Source organism: Equus przewalskii, chromosome 2 (genome assembly GCF_037783145.1).
Source record: "Equus przewalskii isolate Varuska chromosome 2, EquPr2, whole genome shotgun sequence".
Classification (NCBI taxonomy): Eukaryota; Metazoa; Chordata; class Mammalia; order Perissodactyla; family Equidae; genus Equus; species Equus przewalskii.
Window position 1 is genome coordinate 23,340,929 of NC_091832.1, and position 24,615 is coordinate 23,365,543.

The following is a 24,615-nucleotide window of genomic DNA, read 5'->3' on the forward strand; positions in this document are numbered from 1 at the left end:
TTCAGTGGGTTTTAGTATATCCAGAATTTTGCAACCAACATCACAATCCAATTTTAGAACATTGTCATCACCCCAAAAAAACCTCTGTATCCACTTAGCAGTCAGTTCCCGTTTCCTTCCAGTCCTCTCCGTTCTAGGCAACCACCAATCTAGTTTCTGTCTCTGTGATTTGCCTATTCTGGGTATTTCATAAAAATGGAATCCTATAATTTGTGGTCTTTTGGGACTGGCTTCTTTCACTTTGCATAGTGTTTTCAGGGTTCATCCGTGTTGTGGCGTGTGTCAGTACTTCATTCCTTTACTTCATTTCTTTTTATTGCTAAATAATGTTCCATTGTATAGATACTGTATTTTGTTTATCCATTCATCAGTTGATGCACATGTGGGTTGTTTCCACTTCTGGCTACTATGCATAATGCTGCTATGAACATCCATGCGCAAGTTTTTGTGTGAACATGTATTTTCATTTCTCTTAGGTATATATCTAGGAGTGTAATTGCTGGGTCATATGGTGTCTCTGTGTTTAACCTTTTGAGGAACTGCCAGACTGTTTTTCACAGTGGCTGAACCATTTTCCATTCACACCAGCAGGGTATGAGAGTTCCAATTCCTCCACATCCTCTCTATCATCGTTATCTGTCTTTTTAACTGCAACCATCCTAGTGGGTATAAAGGGTATCTCCTTGTGGTTTTGATTTGTGTTTCCCTGATGGCTAGTGATGTGGAACATTTTTTCACATGCATATTGTCCATGTTATATCTTCTTTGAAGAAATGTCTATTCAGATTCTTTACCCATTTTTAATTAGATTATTTATCTTTTTCTTATTGAGTTGTAGGAGGTGTTTATATATTTTAGATATAAGTCTCTTATCAGATATGTGATTTGAAAACATTTTCCCCATTCTATGGGCTGTCTTTTCACTTTCTTGATGGTGTTCTTTGAAACACAAAATCTTTGATTTTTATGATGTGCAATTTATATATTTTTTTCTTTGGTTTCTTGTGCTTTTGGTGTCATATCTAAGAAACCATTGCCTAGTCCAAGGTCAAGAAGATTTACATCTATGTTTTCTTCTAAGAGTTGATAGTTTTATCTCTTACGTTTAGGTCTTTGATCTATTTTGAGTTAATTTTCATGTATAGGATGGGGTAGAGGTCCAACTTCATTCTTTTGCATGTGGAATAAGTTTTCCTGGAACCATTTGTTGGAAAGACTATTCCTTCTCCATTGAATTGTCTTGGCACCTTGTCGAAAATCAATTGACCATAAATTTGGAGGTTTATTTCTTGATCTTCAATTCTATTCTTTTGATAAATAAGTCTACCCTTATGCCAGTACCACACTATCTTGATTACTACAACTTTGTAATGTGTTTTGCAATCAGGAAGTGTGGATCCTCCATCTTTGCTCTTCTTTTTCAAGATTATTTTGGATATCCTGGGTCTGTTGAATTTCCTTGTGAATTTTAGGACCGGCTTGTCAATATCTGTAAAGAAGCTAGCTTGGATTTTTCTAGGGACTGAGCTGAATCCATAGATCAGTCTGAGTAGTATTGCTATCTTAACAATAAGTCTTCCAATCCATGAACACAAGATGTTTATCCTTTCATGGCCTCTCTAATATGTAACTTCTTTTTACCTTATTCTACTCCTTTCTACCTTAGCTAATGCTCTGTCCAATGAAGTCCTAGTCTCCTATGACAAGGATCAGACGTTCTTCTATTATCCCAGAAGGATGCCTCTTGCTATGGCAACATAGAGAATGTGGTGAAAGTCAACCCTAAAAAACCACAGTGCAATTCTAGATCATCAAGGATAAAGAGAAAATGTTAAAGCCATCACAGAGAAAGGACAAATCAGACTCAGCATTATTTGCATCAACTGAAAGATAAAATGCAGCAGGAGAAAATAATTGTAAACTGAAATACTAAACCCAGCCCAATTATTGTTTAAGAGAGAGAATGAATTAATGAAATCTTCAGACATACAAGGACTAAGTATAGTTACTGCCTTAATAAAGCATAACTAAAGGACACACTTCAGTACACTAGTCAGGATAATATAGGCATGTGCTACAATAACAACCAATCCCCACATCTCAGTGGTTTAACACAATAAAAGTTCATTTCTCCTTCAGGCCCAATTTGCTAGAGTCCAAGTGACTCTATAAAGCTGGTGACTCAATGATCCAGGCTGCCTGAATCTTGCACTGCCGTCTGAAAACTAGGCCCCATCTTCCATCCTCCATTGCAGCAGAGGAAGAGAGAGAATGGCTACTCACACAGGGCTTTTCACTCCCTCAGCCCCAAAGTGACACATGTTATTCTACTCATGTCTTATTGGCCGGTGTTAGGCACATGGGTAGGACGTGAACCGTTTTATATGCTCAGGAAGTAAAAGACAATCTGATATTGGTAAACACTGGAAATATATACCACATTCAGCAAGAAAAAAAATGAATACAGGTAGAATAGTTTAGATGCAAAAAGTAACATTGAGCAAAGAAATCAGCAAAACATGGCAGTAAATCTAAACAATATTGGCTATAGAAAATAGAAAATAGGAAGACAATGGAACAAACATATGACATTGGAGAACCTATTTTGAAGAAAGAAAAAGTGAGCTGAGGACTCTTGTTGAGGAGAAGAATAGACATTGATTAACCCTGTACGTTACTGAATATATATAAATTTAAATATAATGCTTAATTTATGAATAGTTTTTTTAATTATGGATGGCCATAGGATGTGTAAGTTCTAAATCTACAGCCAAAAAGAAGAGAATAAGGAAAACTCAATTCATCCAATAGAAAACATTAAAGGAGGAAAAATACAACAAAATAAACTATGGTAAACAGAAAACACAAAATAAGTAGCAAAACTAAGTGCACATATGTGTGCAACCATAATAAATATAATTGAATAAAACTGCCAATTAAAAGACAAAGACTTTCAGATTAATTAAATAAGCAAAGTCTAGTTACAGACTTTCCATAAACTCAAATTTGAATATCTTCATCTGCCTCCCTAAGGTTATAGCTAGAAAGGTGTCACTTATCTCTGGTATGAAACAAAATTTTGAGAAGATAGCAAATACTGACCTCTAAAATCTGGTGAACCAAAGATAATTGCAAAATGGTTAATTCCATTAAAAGGGATATATAAGTTTATATGCAGAAGATAAAAGAGCTTCAAAATACATTAGGGAAAAACCAACAGAACTAAATGTGAAAAAGTAAAGGCAAACTACAGAACAAAAGAAGATATTCATTGTACATGTGTTTTTTGAAAGGACTTGTATCTATACTATGTAAAGAACTTTTACAACTCAATAATAGGGCAATCCAATAAAAATATGGACAAGAGACTTCAACAGACACTTTACAAAATAAGATATACAAATGACCAATAAGTACATGAAAAGATGCTCAACATCATTAGTCTTCAGGAAAATGCAAATTAAAACCATAATGAAATATTATCATGCACCCACTAGAATAGCTAAAATTTAAGACTGACAATACTAAGTGTTGACAAGGATGTGGAGCAAGTGGAATTTTCATATATTGCTGGTTGGGATATAGAATCATACAGTCACTTTGGAAAACAGATTGGCAGTTTCTTTTAGAGTTAAAACCTACCAAACTATCTACTATATACCTATCTACTCTATCACGCAGCAATTCTACTCCTAGTTATTTACCTATGAGAAATGAAACCCTATGTCCATAAAAAGACTTTTACATGAATTCCATAATAACCCAAAACTGGAAACAATCCAAATGTTCAATAGGAGCATGAATAAACAAATTGTGCTATGATTGCTACAGAGCAACAAAAATAAGTGAAGTGGTGATACACAAAACAGCATAAGTTGAATTTTACAAACATTATATTTGGCAAAAGAAACCAGACACAAAAATAACACATGTATGATTCCAGTTGTATCAAGTTCTAGCACAGGCAAAACTCATCTATGGTTATAGAAATAACATCAGTGATTTCCTGGAGCATGGAGCAACTCATACTGATTGCAAAGGGGCATGAGAGAACTTTCTGGGGTAATGGAAATAACCTATATCCTGATTGTAGTAATGGTTACACAGGTATATACATATTCCAAAACTCATTGAACTGTGCACCTAAAATCTGTGCATTTTACTGTACATAAACTAACTCAAAATTTTTGAATTTTAAAAAGAAATTAATGAATTATAAAACAGAAAAACAGCCTTACTGATAACTAAGTAAAAAGATATACTTGAAACAAAGAGCAGCAAAATAATCAAACTGTTAGGTAAATTAATCAAGAACAAAGGGAGAAAGCAGGAATATGCAAAAAGAAGAAAGGAAAAGCAGGATATCACCATTGAAGCAAAAGAAATGTTTTAAATTATGAGACTATTTTACTCAAATCTGTGCAAGTAAATTAATGATACAAATGATTTTCTAGGAAGGTATCATTTGTTAGAATTGACCCCAGTAGAGATAGAAAGTCTATACTTTCCACATTCTCTATAAGCAATAGAGAATGTTATCAGAGGAAACCCTGCCGAAGACGTCAAGATCAGACTGTTTCATGGAAGAACACTATTAAGCCTTCAAAGGCCAGAGATCTCGAACATAGGGGGAAAAAAAGAAACTTGTAAACACTAACACCCAACTCAAATGAAGTTGCCTACAAAAAGGCAAACCTATGGCCCAGGCTCATCTGGGAGAGCATGGCTGTTCCCCCTCAATGGAGGCAGCTTCCCGTAGAAAGGGAAAGAGCTTCGAGAGCAGACCTGGTAGAGGCAGGAGTGGACCACGAGGCCTGGAGGGAGACTCACACATCACCACGCCTCAGTGACCTGTGTGAGTCATCAGCTTAGTGAAATCGGGAGCACTTCAAAATCCAGGCTGGTTTCCTCCAAGAAGCCATTTGCCCTCCTTTTCCTCTTATTAATTAATATTAATTTAATTAATTAAGAAAATAAGAAGGAGGCGTCCCCAGGATAAGCTACTTTAATGCCTTTCAGAGCTCCTCAGGAGGAATCCTGGATGAGTCATGTGAAATTCTGGGCCACAGCAAGCCTCTGTCTGTTAGCTCGGACCCAGGCTGAGTCCCAAGCCCCACTTCTGTGAAGGCAGAAGGTTAGAACAAAAGTTGGCCTTGCAGTTCCAGAAACTCTTTTATCAGTGTCCCAAAATCCAGTACATCTGTCTCACATAGGCTGTAGGGGTGCCTCCCTGTGCCCCCAGGACAGAGCGCCTCCTGGTTTCTGGTTGTGCAAAGTCCCTCTGAGCCAGCATTGTGTCTCTTCTCCATGGTGACAGACACAAAAAACCCAACCTTGCTCCTCCAGCAGCTCCTTTTCTAGGTTTCACATTGACCATCTTCCTTAGGATGACGTGTTTTCCTTTAGATGTCTTAATACTATAATTAGGCCACAGCCAAGCTCTGCTGGCCTTTCTGTTCCTGGCATAATTATCACCACTATCATCATCAGCTACAATTTATGGAGGCACTAGGCTACGTGCTTTACATATAGTATTTCATATAATACCATATATTATATAATAGTAATTAATATGTAATTATATAATGTTATATATAATTGTGTAATGTTATATAATACAACAGCCCTGAAAGGTAGGTGTGATCTTTTTGTGTTGGGGATGGAGAAGCCATTGCCCAAAGAGGAAATAATTGGTTCAGGACCACACAGGTAGAAAGTGACAGAGATGGGTTATCAATCCAGGTGTATTTGACTCAGAATCCCATGTGCTCACCTCTGTCCCATACTTTCTTTATACAAATCAAACCATCTAACAGATTAACTCTTGGATTTGGGGATGCCTTACTGTGGTTGGTATGTACATATCATCCCCCCTACTCCAAAGCCCATATTTGAGTTAAGAAGTGATTCCAACCAGCTGGCCAGGCCTGAGTCTCAGCAATTAATGACAATGACGGAGAATCTGAAGTCACCTCATGCCTTGGTGCAGTATAACAATGGGTGTTGGCATCTTATTTGAATGTGCTCAAATACTGCTTTTCCAGTGGTCGTCTTGAGCACTGGGGAAATGGGTTGGCCCTGTTTTCATCTCCATCCCAATGACCCGGTATTTCTCTTTCTTTCTTCAAGTGCACTGCCCAACAAATGAGCTAATGACAGACTCCACGGGTGTGATCTTGAGTCAAAGCTACCCTGGAAGCTATCCCCAGTTCCAGACCTGCTCTTGGCTGGTGAGAGTGGAGCCTGAGTTTAACATCTCCCTCACGGTGGAGTACTTTCTCAGCGAGAAGCAGTTTGATGAGTTTGAGATCTTTGACGGTAAGTCAATCAAATGTATAGTTGCCTGCTATACTTGGCACAGACTTGCTTCAGAACCCTGGAAGTCTATGCCACACCCTCTCTATTGGAGCTTTCTAGAGACTCCACAGAATGTCTTTCTCTGCCACAGAAACCCCAGTACCATGGGAGCTGATAGGTTGTACGGCCCTAGGAGCAGGGTTGCTTGTGTTGCGGCCTGGTCCTGCTACAGAACCCTTTCTTACCCTAGCCCCTACTCAAAGCTAGCAACTTGAATGTCAACCAATAATGGATCATAGGATTTTTCCCAAGTGAAGAATAGGCTGCCTCCAAAATCCAAAGGGTCTACCAAACATTGTGCTTCTTTCTTGGTGGTAGGAGGGAAAAGGTGTAATAACTTGCTCTTTAATTTGGAGGAAACTTTTCAGCATACCCCAAACTACTAGACTCTGGACCCTAAGAATTTCCCCTGGCTTTTTCTAGGATTTGTCTCCTCCCACTAGAGCAAGTGTGTCTTGCAAAGGCATCTGCACTAATTGTCCATTCTGGTTCATCAGATCTGATTAATACAATGTCATCAATATAGAGAACCAATATGCTATATTCTGTAGGATGTCCAAATGGTCCACATCTCTTCATACTATAATATAACAGAGAGCAGGAGAATTAAGATAGCTCTGGACCAAGACCATGAATGTATACTCTTGTCTATCTCATGTGAATGCAAATTGCTTATGATCCTCCTTTCAAAGAATGCATTGCTAGATTAATAGCTGCATTCCATATAACCAAGGCTACGCTGATCTGCTCTATGAAGATACTACAGCTGGCACAGCTACTGCAGTTGACACTACTCCTTGGTTTAGTTGTACTGAGATGGACCTGGGCCAGGACTCTATTTATCACCAACCACAACTCTCAGACACCTCTACTCTAGCAGAGGAGCCATAACAGTGCTTTGAGTCTGCAGGTATCAGCATCAGTTCACATCCTGTATCCAAAAATCTTCAAAGTACCTGGACATTCCCTTTTCTCCAGTATTCAGTTACTTTAGTAAATAGTGGTAGGTCTTTTGGGAGAAGCACTGGGGAAATCACTACTACATACAATTGGTGTTATTTTTGCGAGGTCCTTTTGTCATGGGGTACTTTTTCATGAGGACCCAGGCTCTCCGTCAGCCAAAATATTCTGGAGTAAGAAATGAAAGCTGGCTCAAGTCTCCAAATTGGGCAAGGGATTACAACTTTCCTCTGGGGTTAGCTTTCCTCACCCATTTGGTTAGATATTCATGATCTGTTTTGTTTGTAATTCACATTTGGGGGAGTTGCCCATCTCTCTTGCCCTTAGGAATACCATGTTCTGCGAGCCGTCTCCATAGATTCTACAAATCAGACCCTCCTAGCTGCCATTCCAACCTTGCTGCCCATTTTAATAATTACGCCAACATTGCTTCTGACTGTTTAGTGCTTCCACCTGGACTCCGTATTCTAGGATCTCCTCATCCCCATCAATATTCCGAAGGCGGTCTCTGTGACAGCATCTCCTCCCATCAGTTGCAGCCTACAGAGGACAGCCATTACTTGAGTTGTCGATGATGCTGGTACTCACCCCTCACCAGCACGTTCCTTATTCCTTTAGAAACTGGAGTGTCCTCCGGGTGCTCCTGAGAGACACGGTCAGCTAGTGGGCATTCTGGTCTGATGTAGTAGACCTATCCTAGCAGGTCGCTTCTCTGAGCCTTGTGACCTCTTCCCTCACAGTTTGGCACGGCAGTTCTGATGGCTCTACTTTGTTTAATATGGTCCATTACCTTGGTCAAGCTTCCAAGAGCTGTCTCAGCAGCATATTAGACCCATCACTCAGGGCTCTTTCCAGGGTCATAAATCCTGTGTTTGGATTATCCAGCCTTATATTCTGCCTCTCTTAAACCACCTGCCTGGATGCACTCCCAGTAATTTAAGGGAGGAAAAAAGAAGAGGGAGGCCTTTCTGGAAGAGCCTTGGGAAGAAATGTTTGGGAGTTATTTATTTATGACGTCGAGACGTGATGTCTTCCTCTAGCTTTATTGCTGGATGTTCATTCAGTGAATATTTTTTCTATATGGCAGGCACCGAGCTGTTTTTAGTATGCACATGAGAAGCAGGGTGGCAAGGTGGAAGAAGTTCTCAGTTTGAAAACGGGCTCTTCCATTAACCAGCTGCCTGACGTTGGGCAAGTCCCAAAATGGCAAATAGAATTCATCTCGCCTGCCAATTCCTCTAGGTTGGCAGTGACTTCCTGGGGCCCTGCTTTAGGGCTCAGGGGGAAAGAGCACCTGGGGCATGCCTGAGGATGCAGAGAGAGAAGCAGAGGTACAAACAGCCATGCTGACTCTGAGCTGTCCAACCATTCTGAGCCTTTGTGTCTTCACTTGAGGAGGGGAAAAATGGGAAGTGGTTACGTTAAAGGCCCCAAATCTAATATCTTGGATAGCTGCGACAGTCTGCAATCCTGTGTCCTGTGCTCTCAACCCAGGTCCCTCAGGACAAAGTCCTCTGCTGAAAGCCCTCAGTGGGAATTACTCAGGCCCCCTGATTGTCACCAGCTCAAGCAACTCTGTGTACCTGCGCTGGTCGTCTGACCACGCGTACAATCGGAAGGGTTTTAAGATTCGGTATTCAGGTGAGTAAAGCATAAGAACTCACGAGGAGGACCACACCTCTGAGACCCCTAAGTTTCTCACCCAAATAAGCCACGGGCCATGTCCCTATCAATGGCGGGGCTCCTGCATGGGGCTTGGGCGCCCTCTCCTCCTCTCAGTCTCTCTCACTGACAGCTGCACAAGTGTCCTTGACATTTTCCTGCCTCATCTTTGTCTCCTCCTTTCCCTGCTTGAAGCTCTTCCCTCTCTCCTGCCCATACTGGCAGCCTGTGTCTTTTGAATAAGTTTATTATGTATGACCTGATAATGCCCAAATGTGATCCTATCCCCAACACTGTTGAAATATTAATAAAAGTTCCTTGAAACTGAAAAACTCTAAGACATGGAACTCTGCCTGGGAAATGTTAGACGGACAGCAAAGGACGGGCTATATTCTAAGTCCAGGAGCCTCCCTTCTGCTCTGCAAAACGTGTCTCACAGGCAGAGTCAGAGCAAAGGCCAGACCACCCAGACAACTGACAGGGGCAACAATCCACAGGAGCACAAACATATCCCTGGACATGTAGTGAGATGAAGAAAATCGAATTTATCTGAACTCGCATCGTGGCGATTACTGTGTGTAGCTGGAAAGAAAACTTGATGAGCTGCTTGATGCCCATTTGAAGGGGAGCGGGTCCAGTGAACTGCTGGCTGGGCTCTGCAAGCTTAGAGGCGGAGATAAACTCCTTGAGATGGCGGGGGGACCACCATGCACCACTTCCCCTTCAGTACTCTTTCTCCTGCTGCATGTGGCCTGCATTCCAAAGAAATGTTGGACAGATTTTTAAATATGGGGTCGAAGGGATGTCAAATTATAGCCTGCCTGAGTTACCACTTGTCTCAGACCATCTCCTCTCATGGGCCACCTGCTGGCAAGACCAGCCCAAACTTAGCAGACCATTTGAACAGTCTTAAAGAACCCTCAGGTATGGCTTCAGGGAAGAGCAAAGCAGATGAAGCTGAGGGGCGTCTAGGAGGAGGACGATCTTTACTATCTCGGAGTCCATTTCCTCTGCCATGTCAACCCTACCTTCCTTTCCCCCATGTACGCAAGAGAGAGAGGGTGGCTTCACGACCCCCAGGGTCAGTGATCAGCTCTGTCACGAGCTACCTGAATGATTATTAGACAAGTCACTTAACCTCTTCAAGCCTCAGTTTCCCCAGGATGAACAAGAAACCTTAAGGTACCTCTCAGAGAGATTTAGGCTGAGTTCCCAACAGCTGCTCACTCCAAAGGAAACACAGCCCTTAGTAGCATTTCACTGTTCTGTTGCTAAACTAGGAACCAAAGGCCATTAAGGAGTTGCCCTTTCCTTGATGTTCATAAAGGCTAATCACATGCTTAAGGGTAATGAGTCAGTTGTAATTACAATACATATGCCGCGTGGAAAGTGAATTAATTACATGGTGAAACAGTTAGTGCTTAATTAAAATATAGTAGACTCATGTAATTTGCACATGCATCTGTCACTGCAACTAAGTATATTCTATAACTGAGGTTCTTGTTCCTGACTGAGGCAGACACATAGATCCGACATACACAGGACACAGGTGGCAAAGCAGGAGCGGGGAAGCCCGTCTGGCTTGGAAGGGAGGTATTGCCAACACCAATTTCACCAGCAGAGGGATGCGAGCACTGAATACGAGGCCAGACGACCTCACCGTGGGGAGGATGGAGTGAGGGCCTGGTACCCGCATCCATCTTATCCCAGGCCTGCCTAGGAGACCCAGCCAGGGACTCAGAGCAAATTAAGGGGCGTGCTCTGCTTGTTCCTTTGGTCATCCCTCTTTCTCAGCCTCACAGAACGTTCCCTGAGGCTCCCTGACAGGAGTTTTTACTACGAGTTCTGTGAGGCTGGGTTTTTGTCTGTTTTCTGTAGTCTCAGAGCTTACAATAGCAGCTGGCACGTAATAGACACTCGATACCTATTTGTTGAATAAAGGAATGAAAAAAGTTGAAGCCATACACTGAGGGGGAGTTAGGACTGTGCATTCTGTGTCCTGGATTGCCACAGGCCCTCTCTGCCATCCCCCCTTCACAACAGAAAGAAGGAGAAGGACCATTGATTGGGCACTGAGTGCCCTGCACTGGGCTGGGGGCTTTACAAACACAACCCATTTAAATTGTCCAAAAACCTATGAGGTGGGCATCACCGATCTGAATATACGGGTGAGGAAGGCAGCTGAAAGAGTGTCAGTGATTTCTCCCAAGTCACAGACCTGGAAAGGTCAGAAATGAGACTTGAGCACAGGCCTGAGAGCCCGAGTCCACGCCCCCGCAGTCTGGAACCAACCCCATTGGGTTCCATTTTCTGCATCTTTTGCGGGGCTGACAGGATTCAAGAGCCTGAACTCAGCTGCACAACCAGTGCTGCCTCGAGGCCACAAAGGGGACCCAATGCTTTGTGGTTTTTTCTTTTCTTTTCTTTGGCTTTGCTAAATTGATTGGCTGTGTTTCAATATCAACCACTCAGACCTTCCTCAACAGCAGTGGACCTGGCGGTGGCAAAGACAAAAAAAATGGGGGGAGAAGGGAGGGGCGGGCGTGCATGAAAGACCATATCTGTCTTCCCACTTGTGTGTGGTCCCCTGAGCCTCATCTTGTTATTCAGCTCCCTACTGCAGCCTGCCCAGGGCTCCACTCCATGGCTTCCTTCTGGGCCAGACCAGCACCCAGCCCGGAGGCTCCATCCACTTTGGCTGCAACGCGGGCTACCGCTTGGTGGGACACAGCATGGCCATTTGTACCCGGCACCCCCAGGGCTACTTCCTGTGGAGCGAGGCCATTCCTCTCTGTCAAGGTGAGAAGCAGGTGGGAAGGGGGGTGACAGGTGGTTTGGATCCTACTCACATCTTGGGCTTGTCCTAGGACCCATCACTTCCAAATATGGGTTACCCCATTGATAATTAATTCATTCTTTCAGCAAACATATATTGAGGATCCATAATATCTCAAGCCCTGGGGATGTTCATATGCATGAAACACAGTCTCAGTGTTTTCAGAGCAATGAGGGAGCAGGATATGTAACCACATATCTGGCAAAATGATAGAGGAGGGAGGCGCTGTATCAGGAGTATAAACAGTGTTGTGGGAGCCCAGAGGTAAGAAGGGACCTGTCTCCTGGACAGCTAGGGAGGGCTCCCGGAAGAGGGCATGCCTGGGCTCTGGCTGGTAGAGCAAGGAGGGTTTGAGACCAGGCATTGGCAAGGAAAGCATTCTAGGCAGCAGCTAGAGCGTTTGCAAAAGCACAGGCTGCAGAGATCACAAGATATGCAAAGCAATTGGGGCTGGCTGAAGTGCAGGTCGGAGGAGGGGAGGGGCAGAGAGAACGGGGTGGAAGAGAGACCGATCCAGCCATGATGTGTACCACACAATTTGCATGCCTTGCCTTTGATAATTTATGGGATTTTTTTCCCTTAAAGTAATATACATTCAGACTAGAAATCTGAAAAAAAAAAACTACAGATGATGCAAAAGAAAACAGTGAAAATGACCTATAATCCCGTCAACTGAGATCACCACTTAACATTTCAGCACATTTCCTGTGGTCTTTTATATATTTACAAAAATGTACATCAATGTGCAAAGCTCTTCATATTTTGTTAACATCTATCACGCAATCAAAGACACGTCCTCGTCATTATTTTCAATGATTGCATAGCATTATGGAAAAACTGTCCTTTATTCAAGTATCATCCTACTGTGGGTCATTTGGATTTATCTATTTTTTGCTCCTGTCAACAATGCTGCCATTAAAATCCTTAATTCCATCTTTATCAATATCCACATTTATTTCCTTAAGATTGAATCCCAAGAAATGAGATTATTGAGTCATACCCATACAAAATCTACAGCTTTTGGTACTTCTTGCTCCCCAGAGAGGTTTGTCTTCACTTACACTTCCACCAGCAGCGTGTGAAAATTGCCTTTTCTCCCACATTCTCAACATTATGTACTCCGTTAAAAAAAGAAAAGAAAAACCTTACCAATTTTACAGACAAAAAAAGGAAATCACATTGATGTGCGATGTTCTTCTTCTTTGTTTCCCAGCATGATGACGTACTTTTCCAGGACATCTGTCACCTCTGACCCTCACAACCTTCTGGCCTGTGCCTGAGCTTTCTCAAAGATAGAAGCAATGTGTCATTGACATTCTATTTGATGCCTTCAGCAAAGGTCTCAGAGAACTGACTGTCCACGAATGACAAATGCCATTTGGCTTTCGTCTCCATATCTCTAACTGGATCAACACAGACAAAGTCTTGTTTCCCGATCTCCAGTTGGAATCTACCATGCTCTCATCTCTGTTATCTTTTGTCACTTTCCAAAATTAGGCCCCCCTATGCTCCATCCACTCATCCCCATGCTGCTCTGTGCTGCTTCTCCCCCTCCCCACCGCAGGCTTCCCTCCGCAGGCCTCCCTCTCAGCCATTCCTTCTGTGCTCTCCGGAATCCTGGTTCCATGGCCAACAAGCACACACCCTTGGTCACTACCCAGAAGGCTCTCTTCGCTTCCTCCCTCCATGCTGACTGTGGCTGTCCTCTGAGAACACAGATGCTGTGGCCCTTTCAAGTGAAGGGTGTTAATCCCCCTTTTCCCGCGTAACCCTGGACCAGGAAAGGCCTGGCATTCTTCCCGTTCCCTGTTGCTGCTTCCAAACCTTGTCTTCTCCACCAACAAATATGTCACCTTACAGATTCTACGCCACCTAATGCTTTCTCTCCCATTCCCGCAGCCCATTCTCTCCCTCATATTCTCTCCCTCAGAGATCTCCTTCCACAGTGAGTTTCAAATACTTTGTGACTCTGTCCCCTCCTCTCCCGCCCATAGGAAGTGTCCCTCTTCCCTCTGGGTTTGGGGGACTGTGTTTTGGCATGGAGCTCACGAGACAGGCTTTTAGTCTCTCATGCTGGGAAGTTGTCTTCTGTCCTCTTAGTTACCCAGACCTGGGGCAGGGAGAAGTGGCTGCTGCCCACTTGCTTCACCTGCTCCCTCCGGATTGACCACCCTTCAAAAATGTCAGAGGGGATCCAAATATTTCTTCCCAAAGGGTTCGAGAAAGCAGGGAAGTTAGTTGATCAGATATGACAATTGGGCTAACCTAGTGCCACTGAAGGAGCTTACAGTCTTGTGGATTAGGCTTTAAAGAGCCTCATGTTCAAATACTCCCTTATTTCCTCTGTCTTCCAGACCCCCCTTCTTTTTTTTTCTTCTCCCCAAAGCCCCCCAGTACATAGTTGTATATTCTAGTTGTGGGTCCTTCTGGTTGTGGTGTGTGGGACGCCGCCTCAGCATGGCCTGATGAGCGGTGCCACGTCCACACCCAGGATCCGAACCAGCAAAACCCTGGGCCACCAAAGTGGAGTGCGCGAACTTAACCATTCAGCCACAGTGTATCTAAGAATGGTTCTCCTAACATCCCTTTGGCTCCCTTTCAATCTAGACTTGTGTCTCTCTTCAGCCCTGGGAAATTTTCCTCTACGATCACTCCATCCCCTCGCTTTCTCTGTCCTTTCTTTCTGGAGCCCCGACTCATTGATATTGGACCTCCTTAATTGATCCTCTGTGTTTTCAGTCTTCTCTAATCATTTTCAGTCTCTGTCTTTTTGGTCTATATTCTGAGAAATTCCCTTTATCTCCCACCCTTCTATTGAATGCTTCTTTTGACAATCATATTTTTAACTTAAAAGAGCCATGCCTTGTTCTTTTTTTGTTGTTGTGCTTTTTTCTAAGCACTCTGTTCTCATTTTATGAAAGTAATACATAATATGTACGTAATATGTCACCTTGACTTTCTCAAAATACTACTAACCAGAAGTTTAAAGATTATGTACCTTCTTTTTCTTGTGTTAGCTCTGTTTCCTAAAGGAGACTTTTTTTTTATATTTTTAATCTTATCTTTGTTTACCTCTTTCATGCTACTAGTTTTCTTCCTATGTATAATGATCCTTACTTGTTCCCATTTTGCACTAAATGCTAGGTTAATTTTCTATGTAGCAGATACAGGTTACCTTTGTTGTAATGTACACAGATATCTTTGTCCACTAGGTCTCTCGCATGAATAAGAAGTTGAGTATGTGGCAGAGATGAGCGGGCAGAGGGGCAGGCTTTAGGCTCAGAGCCCTTAAATTCTAGAATTAAAAGAGCTTTACTCTGGGGTGCCAGCTCACACCTCAGCAGCCCTAATTCTCTCCAGGGAGTTCCTTTTTCTTAAGTGGGAAAGGAAATCCTCTGTATTTTGTCTGGAGAATAGATACCCGACTCTCTCCACTGCTTTTCTGAGAGCATAAGAACTGGTCTTAGCTTATAGCTGCCTCCCATATATTTTGGGCTGCAGCTTCTCAGCTCCATTTAATCCATCAACACACTTCTGTCTGCATTCCGTCTTCCAAAATTCCTTTAAATCTCGTCTGCTGGTGATCCTCCCACTTTCTTTTTTGTTATGAAGCTTTTCCTTTTTATTAGTCTTTACTACAATTTTGTTAAGGCCTCAGGGGAAAAGAAAGATAAAAATATGTTCTCAGTACATCGTCTTGAAGCAGACATGCTAATGACTCTGTTTTCCCCTCGCTAGCTCTTTCCTGCGGGCTTCCTGAGGCCCCCAAGAGCGGAATGGTGTTTGGCAGAGAGTACACGGTGGGGACCAAGGCTGTGTACAGCTGCAGTGAAGGCTACCACCTCGAGGCAGGCGCCGAGGCCACAGCAGAGTGTTTGGAGACAGGCATATGGAGCAACCGCAATGTCCCCCCACAGTGTGTCCGTGAGTCCATGGGCAGTGGGGGCGGGTGTGAGGAGGGGCTGGGTGAGCAGCTGGAAAGGTTCCTGCGAAAAACCCAGTGCAGCAGGCCCCCTCCTCCACATGTGCACTCTGCACAGCTCAGTCAATTGTGCTCAACTGCAGTCTTAAATGGAAAATTCCGTAAATAAACAATTCATAAATTTTAAATTGCATGACTTTTGAATTGCAGGGTGAAATCTTGCACCACCCCACTCCATCCCCCGAGCCGTGAATCATCCCTTTGTTCAGGGGGTCCACACTGTATGTGCTGCCTGCCCGGTAGTCACCTAGTAACCATCTGGGTTATTAGGTCAACTTGTCGCTGTACTGCAGTGCTTATGCTCAGGTGGCTGTTATTTTACTGAATAATGACCCCAAAGCGCAAGAGTAGTGATGCTGGCAATTCGGATATGCCGAAGAGAAGCAGCGCTTTCTTTAAGTGAAAAGGTGGAAAGTTCTCAACTTAATAAGAAATAAAACCGTATCCTGAGGTTGCTAAGATCTATGATAACTTTTTTACAGTATTTTATCATAATTGTTCTATTTTATTAGTAGATATTGTTTTTAATCTCTTACCATGCCTAATTATAAATTAAACTTTATCATAGGTATGGATGGGGAGGAAAAAACTTAGTATAAGTAGGGTTCAGTACTATCCGCGGTTTCAAGCATCCACTGGGGGTGTTAGAATGCATCTGCCATGGATCACAGTAGTCCCTACTATGATGAGCAAAAAACATATACATGGAAATTGGGGATTTGAACATATACATGGAAATTGGAGCCGAGACAGGTAGGTAGTGTCATCTACCAACTTGGGCTCCCATTGGAATTTCTCTCAGAGCACTGATAGACCATTGTACCCAGAGATGTTTCCATAACCCATCATAGAACTTAGGAATGACCTAGTCCACTTCCTTTTAAACGGAAAACCAATCAGAAAGTTTGCATGAATGTCCTTTGATCAAAAAACTGGAAAATGACAGACATGCAGCTCAACTGTAAGGCCAAAGTCACAAACTGGCAGCCTAGTGGGCTACATTCCATCCAAAGATATCAGGTTTTGTGTTTTTCTTTTGTTTTGGTTTGGTTTTTTGGCCTATGCTGTGCTTTATAAAAAATTTTTGTGTACTGCCCAACTTTTTAAAATTGGAAAATTTTTACATAAAAATCCGTATTTCTAGCTTCCCTTGAAAAATGAAGATCTAACTAAGTAGAACTTACAGTATTGCAGCCAACAATCAGCATTGACTGAGTCCCACCTCCCTTTTTGTTTGTTTGTTTGTTTGTTTTTGGCACTCTGCCTGCCCCAGGTTGCCACATTCCCCACCCAGCCCACTTCATTCATCTACCAAACCTGCCTGGAGACTGCTGATTTTTTGGATTCCTGATTGCAGCATTACAATCTCCCTGTCCCCAGCTCTGGACTCTTGCCAGTGTCTTCCGTAATTAACTAATTAGTCCTCCTCGCTGCTCCTTGTCTCCCCAGCCGTGACCTGTCCTGATGTCAGCAGCATCAGCGTGGAACACGGCCGATGGAGGCTGATCTTTGAGACACAGTACCAGTTCCAGGCGCAGCTGATGCTCATCTGCGACCCTGGCTACTACTACACGGGCCAAAGGGTCATCCGCTGTCAGGCCAATGGCAAATGGAGCCTCGGGAACTCTATGCCCACCTGCCAAAGTAAGCCCAGGAGCGGGGGGTGGGCAAGTTTGGCGCAGTGCCTGCTACCTGAACTGTCTTGTACATGGGGAGGGGGAGAAGAGGAAGGCCGCCAGGATTACAGCGTGCCTCTTTATGAACACACACCTAGAATCAGGAGCTGGGCAGATGCCTACTCCTTTAAGGAAGTACTTCCATCATCTTGTCATCTTATTAAAAAGATGCCTTTGTCCAGGTGAGTATCTACTAATTCACATATTCAACATTCACACCAGAAATTGTAGAGGTATGGAGATAAAAGGTTGTGGTTCCTGCCCACAAGGAGCTTATAGTCTACTGGAGAGGCAGACAAATAAGGAAGCAATGACAATGGGGTGTGACAGGACCTGTAATGGGAGAACGTACAGGAGGAGTGGGTATGGCACAAGGGGCAGGCCAGCTCAGTGTGCCTGCCTCTCCTTCTCCATCGTGAATTGTTTTCCTTTGCTTCTTTAAGATAGTTTCGAAGGTCAGGGTCCCTAGGAAGCACCTCTGAGACAGAGGTTTATTAGGCAGTGCTCTTGGGCTCACCGCCTGTGAAAAGGAAGGGAAGGAAAGGAAGCAGGACTGGGAAGATGGAGAAGTTGAGCTCTGATGCAGTATCTGTGAGGCCTCAGCTGACCCCACGTGGAGCTCTAAAGCTGGCTCTTCAGAATTGTCACAAGCTGGGGCAAGAGGCCTTTATACCTACACAGTGAACAAATGTTGGGTGCAGGCTTCCCCAGAAAGACAGCTTAAGTGGGAGGACTCTTCATCCAAGACAAACTGAAGAGGGCACAAAGCTGAGGGGTTTTTGCCAACCGCTGGGCAAATAGGTCCTTTGGTCCTAAAGGAGGATTTGAGTGGCTCACCACAGCATCCACTACAATATGGATATACTCATGATAATTTACTTAATTACTAAGGATGTGATGGAGGAAGGAAGTGTCTATGAAGCGGTAGAAAGAGAAAACTTGTCAATGAGCAGTGGGAAGTTTGAGACTGGGTAGGAGGAAGAGTATCTTCGCATCATCTATTGTCCAACACGCTATTGTCTTTACGAATCCAAGTGCAGACTCCACAGTGGAATGTAACCACGTACGGGGCAGAGCAGAAGTCATGAGCATGTAACAGCTTCCTTACAACGAAGGTGCTCACATTTCAATACGGCCTTGGCCATTAGTCCTCACCTTGTATGCCAGCCAGTGGCCATCTGCAGTGCTCTGTTGAGAAGGAGTACGAGGCTGCTGCTGTGCTCAGCAGAAAGGACAAGGAACTTGATTTGCAGTGTCTGCCCTGGACACCAAGCATCATACCACAGAATCACCATCTCTCTAGTGTGGTGGTTCCTAACCAGGGTGCACATCCGAACCACCTGAGTTCTTTTAAACGCACATGCCTGGGCCATACTTCCAGAGACTGTGAGTCATGGGTCCAGAGTGCAGAGTGAACATTTTAAAAGCTTCTCAGGTGCTTCTGGCAACATCTCCAGTTGAGAATCACTGCTCCAGTGTAATATCACAACAGTTGTGTCACCACCCATATTCTGGTCATGAATCCCAATAGAGTAAGATTAAACAGATCTTATTTTTGTCATTATTCTTGCAAATCAGAAGCAGCACATGTCCCTTCTCTTGGGGCTGGCTTCCTGAGCATTTTGTGATCTTTTTAGTCATCTCCTGTGGAGAGCTCCCCATCCCACCCAATGGGCACCGCATTGGCACATTGTCTGTCTACGGGGCAACGGCCATCTTCTCCTGCAATTCCGGATACACGCTGGTGGGCTCCAGGGTTCGGGAGTGCATGGCCAATGGACTCTGGAGTGGCTCTGAAGTCCGCTGCCTTGGTAAGTGACCTCCCCAGACCTATCCTGCCCATTTTTCTCTCTTCAGCATAAGTTAGATCTTTCCAAAATTCGATCCTAATCTTTGAACAACAGCATATTATCTACTGTCATAAAACGCTTAATCCAAACATCAGCTACTAGGCATATGCCATAACTAAAACCCGGAACTAGCTTCTCTTGGGACACCCAAAAGAATGAGAAGAACTTCAAGTCCACTGAGACAAACCTTTGAGGGGTTCTCATTCTGATCAAAAAGATAACCCCTTCTTATTAGCCCTTGTGTGATGGGTGAAGCCCCGGTCTTCACCTTTGGGGAAACTTGCAAAGGCACATTCCTGTAATATATCTAAAATACCTTTTATATTATCTAGTAACAAATTTTACATGTATATGTATTTACCTTATATATAAATATATCTTTTTTCATTTGCTTATTGTATATTTATATGTATAATAAGCTATGGCAAAAGCATAAAAAATAGCCTGATTTACAAAGGACAAAATTATCATTTCCTCCATGGCTAATCCATTTCCTGCCTAAACCTTAGATTCAAAATGTCTCTCTTCTCTCACTCCTTTCTTGACACCTCAAGACCAAAGGAGGGTCCCAGCCGCACAGACTTAACAGTGTAGATTGGATGCTCTGTTCCACAGTGAACAGTACGGCCCTCCCACTGTCTCAGACCTCTGTTAGAGACAGTCATGAGTCACTTCCACACAGAGCCAAAGGATAGCTAGTGGAAATGCCAGGAATACACTCTACCCAAACCCCATTTAGTAAAAATAACTCAACTAGGTTTACATTGTCTGTGTTCGTTGCCCCTCAAGAAGAAGGAAGGATGAATTTAGCCAAACCACCTGTTTTCACATGGTTGTTTTCAACACAACCAGACTTTAATTGCCTTAATGTAGACCGCAGTGCCCTCCATGCAGTAGGTGCTCAGTAAATCCTGGTTGATGAGGAAAGGAGAGGGGCCATCCCAGAAGCAGGGAAGTAACAGTGATCATTTCTCTCTGTGTACAACACAGAAACTAAAGCTCAGAGAGGGGTGGCCGTTTGGGATGCAACCTTGGGATTAGGGGTTGCCAAGTCTTCAACACCATTCTATCATGTCTAGGATTCCTGAAGTCACTCTTAGATGGCTACTCTCAGGGGGAGATGGGAAAACAATGGATCATTGGGTACTTAACCCTTTTCCCCACCATCCCTGTCTTCCCTCACCCTGACCAAGCCCCACCTCACTTTCTACAAGCTTCTGTTTGATTTACACTCTTTCCCCATCCCTCACCAAAGCCGGACACTGCGGGACTCCTGAGCCGATCGTCAATGGACACATCAATGGAGAGAACTACAACTACCGGGGCAGCGTGGTGTACCAGTGCAACGCCGGCTTCCGCCTGATCGGCATGTCTGTGCGCATCTGCCAGCAGGATCATCACTGGTCGGGCAAGACCCCTTTCTGTGTGCGTAAGTATGTTATCCACTCTCCCTAGTCACGGGCTCAGATTCAACATGGACTTTCCCCCATGTTGTCTTGGCTAGGTTAGCTAGAGATTTTTATATGTTTTGTTAATTTTTTTCAAAAGATGCAATCATTGCATCTATTATTTTCAGTTTGCTGCATCATTAATTACTATTTTCCCCTTTATTATTTCCTTCCTTGTGATTTCTTTTGGTTAACATTTTTGTTCATTTTCCAGCTTTTGATTTGGAAATTTAATTCATTTATCTTCAATCTTCCATTTTTATCGATTGTTACATATATAAGTGTTTAAGGCTATGAAATTTCTTCTGATCACTGCTCTAATTGCATCCCATAGGTTATAATAATTAATGTCTTAGTATTTATTAGAAGTTGTGTAATTTTGGTATTAATTTACCCTTTGACCTAGAAGTTTTTTAGTAGAAGAGTGTGCTTGTTTTTTTAACTTCCAGGTGGAAGGGCCTTTTTAACTTTTATTTTGTTATTCATGTCTAACTTTATTGCACTGTATGTAATATTTCTGCTTCATGGAATTTACAGATGCTTTCTTTGTGGCCTAATATTTGATCAACTGTTACGAATGTTCCATGTGCTTTTGAGAAGAAAGTGTATTAGGTGCAAAGTTCTATATATAATCGTAAGATGTCCCTTTTGTATGCTTACTTATTTTTTTGTTCACTTGACCTGTTTTGTTCTGAGGGGTGTGTTTTAAAGTTTTCTATTGTTAGTTTACTTCTGTTTTGCCTTGCATTTCATAGAGCTCCTGCTACATATAAGTAGTTGCTGTGTTATTTGGTACATGCATATTTATAACTATGATATCTACATTGCAAATTGTGGTTTTAGCCTTTAAAAGCGTCTTCTTTGTGACTTTTAATATTTTCTAGCTTGAACTGTACTCTACCTGATATTAGGCTTGCAGCTCCTGTTTTCCTCCTTTTTCCATGTGCCTGTTGTACCTCTAACAGTCCATTCATTTTAGCCTTTGAGTCACTTCAATTAGGTGAGTCTCTTGTATACATCACAGAATTGGGCCTTGCCTTTTGAGCCAATTTGAAAATCTTTTAATAGGTTAGTTAACCTCATTCACATTTATTGTTATGACCTACATGTTTGGTCTTAATTCTGTCTTGTTTTCTGTAATTATTATGTGTAAACTATCATACACGTAATATATCTTTATTTCTTTCTCTGTGGTGGTGTATTTTCTTTGCTTTTTTTTGCTTCACTTTTCTTTTCATTTCTTTTGGTTTTTAGAAAAGTTTGTATACTTTTATGCCCCTCTCCTGTAGTCAATGCACTGAAATACCAGGATCCTTTTTCAATATGTTCACATTTAAGACGGACTTTCTCAGATCACCAGTCCTCTCCTCCTCTCTTCTCTTTCCCATGCAGTCTTTTTCTCCACAAAGGCTTGCAACAGAAGCATGAGAAGTAGTTCTGCCTGATTTACTGTTTATTTTTCTACTTACGCATAATTTAAAGTTTGTAGCATTCTCTGCCTATTCATTATGCTGTGGGCCTGGGCTTTCTATGGTTTTATTTGTTCTTCATGTTAATCTGCATGTTTTGGATTTAGATGACATCGTTATTCTCAGATGCTTGGAAGTCATTTGGAAAATTCTTCATTTTTTAAAGTTCCGTAAAGCGAGACTTGATGTAAACTGCAGGGACTTTCGTTCTTAATTTTTGTAAGGCAGTTTTTTGTTTCTAACTCTTCTTCTTCATTTGGCTTTTGATAGATGAGATGGAGCAATAAAATAGTGAGACTTACTCAATAAGCACTGCATGAAAATTAGTCAATAGCTTCACTGTTAGGTTTGCAGAAAGCGAGATCCATCTACATTCAGTCAGTCTTCCAGATGTGTCTAAACAAAACAGATTTGGTTTTATCCAGAAGACGCAAATTCAAATGCCTTCAAGAAATTGGCACAGAACGTGTGTGAAGAGATTTGGGTTATAAATAACAGGGAATGTTGGAGTCTGAAACTAAATGGAGAATGTCTGGCCGGCTTAAAGACACTTAATTTTAGACCTGGTCTATACTGAAAGGAAGTAAATTAGTTAGACACTTGGACCCTGGACCTAGATTGCCTGGGTTCAAATCCCAGAGGCGCCACCATATATCATCTGGCTATATGACTTTAGATGACGTAGTTTACCTCGCTGGGTCTGTTTCCTCATCTATTCAAAGCAGATACCTCGAAGACTGTTGTGAGGCTTAAATAAATTAATACATGTACGATGGCCAGAACAGTGCTTGGTGGAGATTTTAAGCAGATGTTGCTGTTGTTGTGATAACAAGGATGGTGGTGTGGAGGTGGTGGTGCCGCCATCCTGTGATGTCACAGAATCCAGGCTCTCTTGTAGCAAGTCCCATTCTCTCCTGGAGCACAGAGACCTGGGGAGTATACGGAGGAGGAAGGCAGGAGTAAAAGAAGAAACATTTATAAGTGATTGCTCTGTGGTAGGCGTTGTGTTAGTGTCACCACATAGAAATTCAAGGTTTCCAATATGACCCACTTTCAAAACTTTCCAACATGGGGCCGGCTCTGTGGCCGAGTGGTTAAGTTCACGTGCTCCGCTGCCTCGGCCCAGGGTTCGGATCCTGGGCGCGGACATGGCACCACTCGTCAGGCCACGTTGAGGTGGTGTCCCACATCCCACAACTAGAAGGACATGCAACTAAGATATACAACTGTGTACAGGGGGGTTTGGGGAGATAAAACAGAAAAGAAAAGAAAAAGAAAAAAAAAGATTGGCAACAGTTGTTAGCCCAGGTGACAATCTTTAAGGAAAAAAAAAACTTTCCAACAATCCTTCTACATTTTCTCAGTTAGCTCTCTTGCCTGTTCCCACACAGCTGTTTCATAATCTCACCTCTTTTCTGAAGACTCATGCTCCACACTCAGATAGCTTCTTAGAAACAGTGCCCCTTGAACAAGGCTCCTGACTCCTCTGAAACCTTCCTGTGAGGAAACAATGGCGCCTACCTCACCGGATTGTGAGGATTAGTGAAATAATGCATACAAACCCCAAGAAGTATTAGCTGATTGTACAATCTCGCTTTCTCTTTTGCAGAGATGGTTGAAGCCCTCAGACAGTAACTCCTTCACTTCCTGCTTCCCCACCCACCCTTCTGTCCTTGTCTGCATTCGCCTTGTCTCCCCCAGGTCCCAGGCTGTGCCCTCCACTGAGTTTCGGCATCTCCTTCCTCCTGCCTCCTTAGTGAGCTCAGTCTATTTTAACTCTCTCTTCTCTACTGCTGCCCTTCCCTCTCTAGTAACTTCCCTCACCCTATAAGACCATATTCAAACATTTCTTTAGCACCTCCTATGTGCCGGGCACTGTGTTGGGTGTTGTGGATAAAGATGAATTAAAAGTGTCGTGGTCTCTGCCCTCAGGAAATTTGGTTGTAGTGGTCCAGGTGCTCAAGCCCCAGTTAGGGCTCGAGCCTCATCAGGACCCTGTTTTCCTTCCTAGCAATGTGTTCTCCGTCTCCCTTTTGCAGCCTGTATTGGTCAGGGTTCTCCAGAGAAACAGGCCTATCTGGGGTGTGTGACACGCCCTGAGACTCTGCCTGTGGCTCCTGTGGCACTCCCGCCTCCTGTCGAGCTGTTTTCTACTTTGCTCAGTTTCCTTTGCAGGCGATCTGCCCTTCAAAAGCTGGAATTTACTCCTCAGCACTCTTCTCTTGCTTTATACGAGTGGTTTTTAACCTTTTGGGAGGGGGTCATGACCCTTTGTGAACCTGGTGAGAGCGATGGATCCTCCCAAAATTGATTACATATACGCAATATTTGGCATGTCATTTCTGTGGGTTCACAGACTGCATGAAGTTTATATC

At 43.1% G+C, this 24,615-nt stretch overlaps 1 protein-coding gene and 1 long non-coding RNA gene across 5 annotated transcripts in view; one reads left to right on the forward strand and one right to left on the reverse strand.

Moving 5' to 3' along the window:
• CSMD2 (CUB and Sushi multiple domains 2) overlaps positions 1-24,615 on the forward strand; it is a 592,849-nt gene that overhangs the window by 511,722 nt on the left and 56,512 nt on the right. For 3 of the 4 annotated variants that reach the window (XM_070594988.1, XM_070594992.1, XM_070595001.1), the window contains 7 exons: positions 6,130-6,318; positions 8,812-8,958; positions 11,590-11,778; positions 15,554-15,739; positions 17,247-17,441; positions 19,111-19,284; positions 20,579-20,752. In XM_070594988.1, coding sequence (XP_070451089.1) covers positions 6,130-6,318; positions 8,812-8,958; positions 11,590-11,778; positions 15,554-15,739; positions 17,247-17,441; positions 19,111-19,284; positions 20,579-20,752 — 1,254 coding nt within the window. The remainder of the gene's footprint in view (positions 1-6,129; positions 6,319-8,811; positions 8,959-11,589; positions 11,779-15,553; positions 15,740-17,246; positions 17,442-19,110; positions 19,285-20,578; positions 20,753-24,615) is intronic. The other variant, XM_070595012.1, reaches the window with a different exon arrangement.
• On the reverse strand, positions 23,050-23,737 carry LOC139079577 (uncharacterized). Its single transcript, XR_011533300.1, has 2 exons — positions 23,649-23,737; positions 23,050-23,169 (listed from the first exon to the last, which is right to left on the reverse strand). It is a non-coding gene; the product is annotated as an uncharacterized lncRNA (long non-coding RNA).